The 12641-nt window shown below is 42.4% G+C and overlaps 1 protein-coding gene across 8 annotated transcripts in view; it reads left to right on the forward strand.

The window, feature by feature from the left end:
• Window positions 1-476: 476 nt before the first annotated feature.
• Window positions 477-12641, forward strand: part of DGKI (diacylglycerol kinase iota) — a 599247-nt gene continuing 587082 nt past the window's right edge. For 2 of the 8 annotated variants that reach the window (XM_068277868.1, XM_068277875.1), the window contains exon 1: window positions 477-557. Coding sequence is in view for 2 of the 8 variants with exons in the window: in XM_068277865.1 (XP_068133966.1) it covers window positions 4039-4181 (143 nt within the window). In the remaining 6 variants the exon portion in view is untranslated. Of the gene's footprint in view, window positions 558-3972; window positions 4182-12641 lie in introns of those variants that run through there. The other 6 variants (XM_068277865.1, XM_068277873.1, XM_068277867.1 and 3 more) reach the window with 4 other exon arrangements.

The raw sequence follows: 12641 nt of genomic DNA on the forward strand, positions 1-12641 counted from the left end.
ACTGTGCTTCCGCTAATCAGGAAGCACAGTGGGCGGCATTGAAGACGGAGACCTGTAACGTCATGACGCTGCGCTCCACGCTTGGAACGCGGAAATCAGGTGAGTAATTGTCCATACGCCTCCGGCCGCCCCGCACTTGTCGCCGCTAATTTTTGGAGGGGGAGAGAGAGGCAGAAGGAGAGGTCCCAGGTGAGGGAGGGGGGGATATTTCCCCCCTCCCCACCACTGCCTCCACAGCCTCTCCGTCTAGCCCTGCTTCCCCCTCCTGCTGTGCTGCTGTGGGGGGTCGTGGCGACACCCCCCTGGGTGTCTGTCACCCGGTGCGCCCCGCCCCCCTGCGCTCTATGGTAGGGACGCCACTGACTGGCTGTAGGTTTGAGGAAAGTCACATGATCAGCAGTGCAGTCACTAGAAATGCAGAAGAGGGAAGGGGTGGGACTATTACCTCAGACAGCTGAAGCTGATTGGTTGGTCACTGTCATGGTTACCTTAACCATCTACAGCTATCTGGGCATCAGCAGCTAATACCACAATAAGAAGCACATCAGTAGTGTGTAGTAAGTATAGTCCATCTATGCAGTGCAAAGGCATTATATGAGATGTATCGTACTATAAACTATTAATAAGTAATACTATATAAGGTAATATATGCTAATGGGATATTATTTTATCTATATGGGATACATATACTAATAATGAAAATTAAAGTTAGAGAAACCGAGAGCCCAATATAGTGTAGTATGTTCAGCATAAATATAGTAAAGATAATTAGTGAGAACGGTATACTCACAAACGTGGGTTACCACAAAGGCAACCACTGTACATGTAGGTGAGGAGATTAGACCTGTCCTCACTCAGGATTAAGAAGTCGCTCTCTGTAGATCAGAAAAAGGGGTAGATCACCCCTCCACCAGGAGTGGACACTGTACAGCAAAAGGAGAACAGAGGCGCCAGCAGGGTAAAAGTGGATAAAACCTTTAAAATTTGCTTGGAGGAAGCGGTGGACTTACCTCCATAAAGCAGACACGAAAGACTGTCTGTATAATAGTAATCACATTTATTATATAGTACCCCAAAAATGCAATGCGTTTCGCAGGCCACGCCCGCTTCATCAGGCAATAAACGTGGGGACAAACTGTGGACAAGAGACAGTACATTTTGCTATAGTGAATTCTGTAATACAAGACATTGTATATCATACAGCTTATAGTGTATAAAAAACACGATGTGAGGATAATATAAAGCGTTGGATATAACAAAAAACAGTAGAGGGTAGAGACTAGTGTGCTAGTGTAAATGATGGGCCAGTCGGGGGTAGGGGCCATGGACCATCATTTACACTAGCACACTGCTTGCATGTGTCTGTTGTGCCCGGCGCATAAGCTTTGAGCAGTGGTCTGAAAGAGCGCAGGTTGTGCGCCAATGGGCACATGCACGGCGCACGCCAGCCCGTTATTAAATGGGCTTTGTGGCTAGTATGATCTAATGATATTACTAAAATATAAATTATTCATTATTAAAAACATACCCTTTTAATGAGGTTATATTATTATTATTTATGTATTTATAAAGAGCCATCATATTCCGTGGCACTGTACAAAGTAGGAAAACAAACAAGGGGTACATAATGATACAGACAATGATATACATCAAATATGGACACTGGTACAAAATGCAGAACAGGTGATTACAATGACAAATGTAACATGATGAATAAAATGTATAATAGAGTGTGAGCTATGAAATGTATAACAAATGCCAAGACACAAAAGGGGGAGAGAGCCCTGCCCTTGTGAGCTTACAATCTAAAGGTTACGATGGTGATGATACTAACAATAGTAATATGATAGTAATTTATGAGGTTTTACATGTAGTGATGAGCAGAAATTACACCCATGCGTAATTACGCATCGTAATCGTAATCGAGGGGGTTTTCAGCCGCGGTTCTGCGGCGTTTTAGGTCGGACTATAATGTTAATGAGAATTTTAAACTAAAAACCTCATTATAGGGAGACTTCAGATTCTCTATAAATGTTACCATTCGTAATTACGCATAATTTTGTGCTGACTTTGGTGGTGAATAGCAAAGTCCCCATACATGCTATTGCTACCAAAATTCCTACATATGTTAAGTAGAATAGTAAGTATAAGTTACAAAAAGAATTGTTCAAAAAGACCTTGTAGTTTTTGAGAGAATTGATTTTTAAAAATACCCAAAAAATGGTTTTTGAACTGTAATTTTTCTGGGTTTAAAAACCATTTTTCTTTGCATTTTTAAAATTGATTTTCTCAAAAACGACAAAATCTTTTTGAGCAATTCTTATTGTAACTTCTACCCACTATTCTTCTTAACATAGGTAGCAATTTTGGTAGGTATAGCGTGTATGGGGGCTTTGCAATTCACTGTCAAAGTCGGCACGAAATTACGTGTAAATTCATGCGTAATTACGAATGATAATACAAAGTCAATTGAATTAAGAATTTGTAATTACGTTTATGCGTAATTGCGTAAATTTACGCGTAATTTTGCATAATCGTAATTAGCAGATTACTTGCATTGCGGGAAATAATGTCTTTTTCCAACTGCAAAGTCACAATATCACCCTCTGTGCATAGAACTGTCAGTAACAAACATTCCGCAGAGATCGACCGGCAGAACTAAAGATGTCACCACCAGTGATAAATATCAGAATGTAAATCAGGGAGAGGAAAGATTTTACAATGGGCAAACACTGACTAAATCATCTATAGATAAATATTGTAAAAAGTAGGGATTATATGAAATAAATAAGACTTACAGGAATAAGAAAATAGATATGATATACATATTATATGAAGTGATATAGGCTAATAATTAAGTAAATAGATATTATATGAAGTAATATACTGTATGTTATCATGCTGATAAAGAAAAACATAGCTATAATATAAAGTAAATCAAGTAATATGTGCTATTAATACTGTAATATTGAGTTAATATGTGAAGAGATGAGGTATTATATGAAGTCATATGTGCTATGAATATGGTAAAGAATATGACTGATGATAGATAGATAGATAGATAGATAGATAGATAGAAAGATAGATAGATAGATAGATAGATAGATAGAAAGATAGATAGATAGATAGATAGATAGATAGATAGATAGATAGATAGATAGATAGATAGCCTGGTGAGTTTAGGGTACAATATGTACATAGCTAGGATAGATAGATAGATAGATAGATAGATAGATAGATAGATAGATAGATAGATAGATAGATAGATAGATAGCCTGGTGGGTTTAGGGTACAATATGTACATAGCTAGGATAGATAGATAGATAGATAGATAGATAGATAGATAGATAGATAGATAGATAGATAGATAGATGAAAGAAAGAAAGAAAGATTGATGGATGGATGGATATATAGGTAAACAGACAAATAGGAAAAAGGAAAAATACAGGACAGGAAAAATAAGAAAGAAAGAAAGAAAGAAAGAAAGAAAGAAAGAAAGAAAGAAAGAAAGAAAGAAAGAAAGAAAGAAAAAAAGAAAGAAAGAAAGAAAGAAAGAAAGAAAGAAAGAAAGAAAGAAAGAAAGAAAGAAAGAAAGATGGATAGATAGATAGATAGATAGATAGATAGATAGATAGATAGATAGATAGATAGATAGATAGATAGATAGATAGATATACTGACAGTATTAGTACAGGATTAGGGTATTCAATATAGAATAGAAAAGACAGACAGACAGACAGACAGACAGACAGACAGACAGACAGACTGATAAATAGATAGACAGATAGAGGAATATGGTATATATCTATACAGAACTAGGGAGACAGGCTCAGCTGCTGGTGATGAGGCTGGAAGGGGCGGAGAAGCGCGGGGCGGTGCTGAAGCGGAGGCGGAGCCGGCGTACGGCGATTGGCCGGGGAGGAGTTTCCCACAATGCCCCGCTCCCCCCTCCTCCATGGATGCTGCCGCAGCGCCTCCTCCATTAGCAGCGGCTGGTGGGAGCGGATCGGTGACCCCCCGCTCAGCCCCGGCACAGACATGAACCCGCCGCTGGACGGAGCTCAGAGCGGCTGCCGGGGAGCCGAGGGAGGAGAGCCGGACACCGGGCACACCCGAGAGGGGGAGGAGTCTGTGGAGGACAAGCTCCGCCACCTGACCTTCCGGAAACAGGTGTCCTACAGGTGAGGGGACAGTGTGGTGTGCGACAGGCAGATGAGGGGACAGTGAGACATGTGACACAGGCAAGGGGACAGTGTGACAGGTGACACGGAAGAAGGTAACAGGTGATAAAGGTGAGGGAACAGTGTGACAGGTGACACAGATATTGGGAAGAGGTAACTGGTGATAAAGGTGAGGGGACAGTGTGACAGGTGACACGGAAGAAGGTAACAGGTGATAAAGGTGAGGGGACAGTGTGACATGTGACACAGGCAAGGGGACAGTGTGACAGGTGACACGGAAGAAGGTTACAGGTGAGAAAGGTGAGGGGACATTGTGACAGGTGACACGGAAGAAGGTAACAGGTGACAAAGGTGAGGGGACAGTGTGACAGGTGACACAGATAATGGAAGGGGGTAACTGGTGATAAAGGTGAGGGGACAGTGTGACAGGTGACAGATGTTGGAAGGTGGTAACTGGTGAAAAAGGTGAGGGGACAGTGTGACAGATGACACAGATATTGGAAGCGGGTAACTGGTGATAAAGGTGAGGGGACACTGTGACAGATGACACAGATATTGGAAGGGGGTAACTGGTGACAAAGGTGAGGGGACTGTGTGACAGATGACACAGATAATGGAAGAGAGCAATAGATGACATACATGTAATGGAAAAGGGTGACAAGTGACATAACTGGGGAAAGGGGGGACAGAGTAATATATGACACACAGGTAAGGGGACAGAACGACATGTGACATAGAGTTGAGGGGACAGGGCATGTGACACATGTGAGGTGACATGTGACACAGGTCAGGGAACAGTGTGACAGGTTACATGGGTAAGGGAAGAGGGTGACAGGTGACACACAAATAGGGAAATGGAGGACAGAGTAATATATGATGCACGGATAAGGGGACAGGATGACATGTGACATACATGTAAAGAGACAGTGTGACATACAGGTGAGGGAACAGTGTGACATGTGACACAAGTGAGGTAACAGGTGACACAGATAAGGGAAGAGGGTGACAGGTGACACACAAGTGGGGAAAGAGGGGGACAGAGTAATATATGACATGCAGATGAGGGGACAAGATGACATGGGACAAACAGGTGAGGGAAGAGGGGGACAGTTGACACACCTGTGGGAGACAACATGATTTAGGACACCGAGGTGAGGTTGCACTGTGCTGTGTGAGTCACAGATGAAGGTATAGTTTGACATGTGATAAAAATGTGAGGGGACAGTGGAACAGGTGACACATAGGTGTGGTAGTGGGGTATGTGACACACAGGTGTAGTACAGTGTGACATGTGACACACAACAGTGTAGCATGTGTGAGTGGACATTGCTACACGATGAGAGGATATTGTGACGTGTGAGGACAGTGAAGTGTCACATCAGAGTAACATTACCTTGTGACATAGCACAGAGGGCACTGTGACTCAGTCATAAGTAGGGAACACTGTCAGATTTGATAAGTAGGGAGTCATACTCATCGAATATACAAGTGAGCAGGAAATTGTCACATTTGCAGCTGTGAGGAGCGGCACTGTGACTGATGACATGCAGGTGTGATAATGCTACTAGATCCTATTTGTAGTGGCAGAGACATCACTTGAAAAGCGTTACATAACATGTTCCTGGGATGCATTTGCGTTGGACACTTGGCCAAGAACGCTGTCACAAACCGCATTAGAGATATAGAGACTTTCTGATACACATGAGGGGAATGTTGTGACACAGCATGCCATGTACACAAGAGACACCTCTCTTCACTGTTCACTTCTATGCTTGGCATAAATGTCACCTGTAACATGGAACTGTGATACATAAAATTTAGATGCTGGAGGCAGGGTCACATGGTACACACAGCTGGACAGGCAGTGACACATGGTTTGAATGGAGGTAACATTCTATGTACAGAAAAGACTTTGCCTTAGGTCTACACCCAGTGGTGACATGTATTATTGACTGATCTGTATAGCTGTTTTCTAGCAACGAGCCTTTGTGGCATACCTGCAGATTTTGGACAAAACACAGAAGTGACATTGTACCACTTGATGTTTTGAGAATAAATACATGTTTTTATGATGAAAAATGTCATAGCTGGAGATGTATTTGGCTTCGCAGCATGTTGGACTGATTAGGGTTATTTTTTAGCTCTCTGGAAGAAATTGTGTTTTGTGATGTTTTTAAACGGATTGAGTCTGGTGCTGATTCAAGTGCAGAGAAACAGAGTTACCTGTCTCCCAAATATGCCTGAGACCTGGATGGTAACTGCAGCGGGGGCAAATGACATCAACAGCCAAATAACATCTACAAAACTGTTTTGGTTGCTAGTGGAATATTTCTCGTTCTCTCTAACTTGTTTCTGTCCCTCAGACTTCAAGCTGACTTTATGAAATAGAGAAATAGACACTTCCTTATACTACACGAGGGCTGTTGACAGCTGTGTGAGAAAGTCCCTGTCAGATTTTCTGAGAGGGCTGTGGGGTGTTCCTGATGTCGCTGTAAAAAACGTTGAAATGGCATTCAGCTTGCTAAAGTCACCATTTATGTCTCTCTTATGTAATGAAGTCAGATTTGTGAAACAAGACATCAATGTAAGGATAGGTTTACTAAGGGTGCACAATTAGATCAGGACATAGTCCTCTGGGCGGCAGTTCTGGGCGGAGTGTTGTACAGATGTGTTCCTAAGCTACAGACTAGTGTAGTGTTCTGTTGCAATAGATGGGAAAAGGAGGGAGAATGCTTAGCAGATGAGGGAGGGTTAAAGGATACCCCAACTGAAATGTCACATAATGAGATAGACATGTGTATGTATAGTGCCTAGCACACAAATAACTATGCTGTGTTCCTTTTTTTATTTCTCTGCCTGAAAGAGTTAAATATAAGGTATGCAAGTGGCTGACTCAGTCCTGACTCAAACAGGAAGTGACTACAGTGTGACCCTCACTGATAAGAAATTCGAACTATAAAACACTTTCCTAGCAGAAAATGGTTTCTGAGAGCAAGAAAGAGGTAAAAAGGGGGAATTTCTTATCAGTGAGGGTCACACTGTAGTCACTTCCTGTCTGAGTCAGGACTGAGTCAGCCACTTACATACCTGATATTTAACTCTTTCAGGCAGAGAAATAAAAAAAAGGAACACAGCATAGTTATTTGTGTGCTAGGCACTGTACATACACATGTCTATCTCATTATGTCACATTTCAGTTGGGGTATCCTTTAAGGAGGGGAATGAGACAATCCGGTACTCCAGATGTTATGGGGCGCATCAGGAAGGATGTACGCATGCTAGATTCTCGGCAGACACCCTGACTGGCTGCCTTGGCCGAGAAACCTCTAGTTTGTGTACAGGCCTTTAGTCACCCCATTATTCATTAGTTTGTGGCACTAATAAACTAAGCCTGAAGTAAGAGTTATTTGGTGGCCGCCATATTTATTTCCTTTTAAACAATACCAGTTGCCTGGCAGCCCTGCTTATCTCTTTGACTGCAGTAGTGTCTGAATCACACACCTGTAACAAGCATGCAGCTAATCTAGTCAGACTTCAGTCGAAACGTTTGTTCAGGGTCTACGGGTGTAAGCACAGTGGAGGCAGAGGATCATCAGGACACCCACGCAATCTGCATTGTTTAAAAGGAAATAAACATGTCAGCCTCCATATCTCTCTCAGTTCAGGTATGCTTTACATGGACCTTGTTCTTTCCTCATTAATTGGACTTTTAGATGAGCACAGCTACTGCCACACAACACTCCAACAGACAACCATTTTCTCTTGTTTTATCATCTGAGGATTTCAAATACATTTGTTTTAGTAAAGAGTACTTATACTCATTCTGCCAACTCACTTTGTTGGCAAATCAGCTGGGTATTTTTATAGAAATCAGTTAAAGTCTATGGGAAAAAGCATACTTAGCTAACAGAATTGATTTTTCTGTTGTGCTTCCTCCACGGGGTTTGGGAGTGTCATTGCTGCAGAAGTAGCATTCTGAACTACTGCACTTTAAGCATGGTGAGTGAGATGCTAATAATTCTGCGTTGATGAAATTTTATGCAAATTTGTTCAGCTTGTAAATGGAATCAAATGCAGGAGCTGCATACATTTGCATAACATTTGTATCAGCTCTGAATTGTTAAAATCTCATTGACCATCCCTACTCAGTGTATCTGCCTATTGCAACAGTGCCACATTGCCCTAATATGAGAAGCACAAATAAAACAAAGATTAAAAAAAACAAACATTGTTTCACAAATCTGCTTTTGGTATGTGTTTGAGAAAGTGACAGAGGCTCTTTAATTTTCTACAAACAACCAAAAGTTCAGTTTTCTGTCTGTCCAGCTGCTGTTTGTCATCTCTACTCTCTGGGTCATAGATGTGAAACCAGCAGAAAGCCAGCGCAGACTCAGAACACCTGATCTGCATACTTGGTTTGGGTTACTGATTCAACCGGAGGATCAGCACAATAGCCAGATATGCAATTTCTATAGGGGAGCCAGCAATGGATCCCTCCAAATTCATGAGTTTTTTTTTGTTAAAGTATAATTGTACTTACAGTACACATGCATCAAAAAAATTAATTTTGACCTCCTACCTAGGATACAAAAATCTGACCACTGTGCCCCGCCCCTCATTATACACTCTTAGCTGCATACCTTCCAACTTTTGGAGATTAGAAAGGACACTTTTTAGCACAAACATATCGGGGCAAAAGACACACTACCATCACGTCTCCTCTCACACCCACCTTCATGACCCCTCCAGTCATGCCTCCAGTACACCTTCAGTCACACCTTCATGTCCCTCCCAAGTAATGTCTTCACCACACCTCTAGTCATGCCTCAACTATGCCTCCAGCTATGCTACCACTGCACCTCCAGTCACACCTTTATGACCCTCCTAAGTGATGCCTTCACCACACCTCCAGCCATATGTCTACCACACCTCCAGCCATGCCACCACTGCACCTCCAGTCACACTTTCATGACCCTCACAAGTGATGCCTTCACCACACCTCCAGCCGCAACTTCATGACCTTCCCAAGTAATGCTTTCACCACACCTCCAGCCACACCTTCATGACCCTCCCAAGTAATGCCTTCACCACACCTCCAGCCACACCTTCATGACCCTCCCAAGTAATGCCTTCACCACACCTCCAGCCGCACCTTCATGACCCTCAAGTGATGCCTTCACCACACCTCCAGCCACACCTTCATGACCCTCCCAAGTAATGCCTTCACCACACCTCCAGCCACACCTTCATTACCCTCCCACCCTTCTCTTTTGGATGTATATTTAGCACAGTGTAACCCAGTGTCGGAATGGGAGCTGGAAAAGCTGAGGATATCTACTTGCTGGCCAAGCAGCAGTAATTAGGTGTTGTTGCTCACAGTGAATACTTGCTGCAGGTTTCTATTGGGAGTGATAACACAGGGTTACTGCTGCTTGGCCAGCAGGTAGATTTCCTCAGTTTTTCCACCTCCCAGTCCAAAACTGGTGTAACCATTTTTTTCAGTAGGGAAGATGCAGTGATTTATACAGGTGGATATTACACGAGGAATGAGGGACAGGAAGATCTCATTCCAATAGAGGGAGGATTGTTAGCTATGTAAGTTATAAATAAAGCTACGTATGTAAGTCATAATCAATAGTGATGTAATTTCCTGTCTACTCAAAGAAGCTGAGAGGTAAATTAGGGGGCAAGAAATTATACACACCTCACTGACCATCACTACTACTGGCCAGATCACTTTATCCTAGGGAGGAGGTTCATTTTTAGTTTTCTGATTGTATTTGCTTATGAAGTAGACTGTGCTTTATAGGAAGAGGATGTCTAGAAGTGACGCCACTGTTCCCTAATGAATGGATTAATATAAGTATCACTTGTTTACATCATGGGATTGATCCAAAACAAAATTTTGTGTGTAAAGTGTTGGTGTACTTATACTTAAGAGTGATTAAAATGTATGAAAAGGAGGGTCTAATCAATAATGCAATATACTTGTATTACTGATTTTGACTCTGTTTTAAAATACAAGCACATCACTTCTATTGATTACAAGAAGAAATCACAAGCACATGCACCATACTCAGTATTTGCTGTGGTGCTGATAATATCCGCATAGACATGATAAGGAGTAGAGAGGGGTCACTTACAGTGAGGGAGGGGAGGGAAATACTTTCAAAGCACATTTTTCAAGCAAGGATCAACACACACTGTAGCTTGTTTAATATCAGTATAGGTACAGTTTCAGCTTTAAAAAAAAAACTAATCAATAATGTAAGTATACTGAATTATTGATTATGGCTCCATCTTAAGACTTCTTAAACACTTGTAATGCCCCTCATCAGCCATAAATTTTAGGAATATGCTGCTTCACTCTCCTCCCCCACAAACTAGTGTTGTAAGACAGAACCAACTTGTTAAAAAAAGCAACATACCTTAAAGGGTATCTCCAACTTTCTTACAAAAATTGATAATGCATGTACTGTATATCATTGCTATTACAATCATTTTTCAGATTAAAGTAAAGAGGAAGTGGGCAAAAATGTTGTGAATTCAGCATATCCCCATGCACTAGGCTGTGTGTACACGTCAGCAGACACAGCTGTTCCTTCCCTCCTTGTTAGTATAGCTGAGTAATCCCTGCCGGTAAGCTACAGTTTCCTGGAGCTTAACCCAGTTGCAGTGCCAGCCTCTACCTTTCTCCGCCCACCATGTGACATCAGACTGGAACCTGTGAGAGGGGAGGTGGGCGGGGCTAGATGTCACACTACAGTACAGAAAATAGCTAAAGAGTGCGGCAAGACATGCAGGGCAGTGCTGAACTAGTCGGCTCTAGCTCTGCTGTCTGACTCTTTTCTGCTGGCTCCAACAGCTGCATCTTATGACTTGTTGCAGTTTTCATAGAAATACAGTCCATGCACCCTAAAGCTCCCCCTACTTTTCATAAAACCCAACAGAAGGGGAGTGGTTTGGGCCACGGCTTGGTCATGCCTACCTTCTGCTTCCTTATTGGGGGGTTGGTAAGTGACATTGCAACCAGGCTCTCCCTTCCCAATAAGCAGCACTGCCCTGCCTGGTGGACGATAAAGAATAGAGAGGCAGACAGTTGAAAAAAGTAAGGCATTTCAGTAATTTTCACAAGTTATTCTTTTTTTTATTTTTATTTTTACAAAACTAGTGGGACGGGAAAGGAGGCAGCAGATTAATAATTTGTTTAATCTCAGTTGGCCTTTAAGTGTAAGTACATTAGCACTATACTGAGAGGAATGTGGCAGCTGCTACCAATGGTGGTGACTTCCTGGTTTAGCACATGATCATGACCAGCAAATCCGAAACTTACAAATCTATCAGCTGATCAAACTGATCACATGCTTCTCCATGAGTTCTTCTAGGCAGGGCCATCCCTAATGACCTTTGCTCCTGTAAAATGCTAGTTCCATGGCTATCATGATGATCCAACGGCTTTAGTACTCTCACTCACCCAGCATATACACGGGGCTGCTGGTTTCAGATAAAGTCTTACAGGACTAGATTCCTGAAAGTGAACCTGAGGTGAGAGTTATATGGAGGCTGCCATGTTTATTTTCTTTTTAAGCAATAACAGTTGCCTGGCTATCCGTCTGATCCTCTGCCTTTAATACTTTTAGTCATAGACACTGAACAAGCATTCAGCAGATCAGGTGTTTCTGACAAGATTAGCTGCATGCTTGTTTCAGATGAGTGATTCAGACACTACTGCATCCCAAAAACCAGCAGAGCTGGCAGGCAACTGGTATTGTTTAAAAGGAAACAAATATGTCCGCCTTCCTATCCCGCTCACCTCGGGTTCACTTGAAAGTGACAGACACACTTCTGTCCCCATTGTCACGTGTCTGAACATGACAGTGTGTAGGTGCCTTATCTAATCCCTTCTCCTTTAAGCACAGATCGTGATTTCCTCTAGCAGATATGGAGGAGTATATAGAGGCTGGGGGCTGTATTGAACTGCTGGGGGATTATGGGTAAGGCAAATTAGCACAGAACAGAGAGATAGGAAGGTCTTGAGATTCCACTAGGAAGACTCATTTTTATTCTATATGTTTCCACGCGCTGCATTGATGTAGGATGAATTCATGGGCAGGGGGGGGAAAGGCTGACATAAGTAAAGTGTACCAATCGCATATAGATCTCGCTCTGAAAGACACCAAGTGAATCACTGAGACACATTGCTACTACGTTTCATAACCAGTTACGAGTAACAGCGGATAGTGCGGGGGAGTTGAAGTTAACATCTGATGTATAGGTGAGATGAGCGGAATATACCAAGATTGTGGGGGTAGATGGCACGGCACAGTCATTATCCTAGCTCTGCTCTGCCTATGAAAGCAGCGAGTCTTCACGTGCTATTTTATACCTCACTCCTCTGCCTGTTGCTGTTATTCCATTGTGTTTTGGCATTTTAATGCACCCTGTTTATGATGATGAGTT

The sequence above is a fragment of the Hyperolius riggenbachi genome, chromosome 3 (assembly GCF_040937935.1).
Source record: "Hyperolius riggenbachi isolate aHypRig1 chromosome 3, aHypRig1.pri, whole genome shotgun sequence".
Lineage (NCBI taxonomy): Eukaryota > Metazoa > Chordata > Amphibia > Anura > Hyperoliidae > Hyperolius > Hyperolius riggenbachi.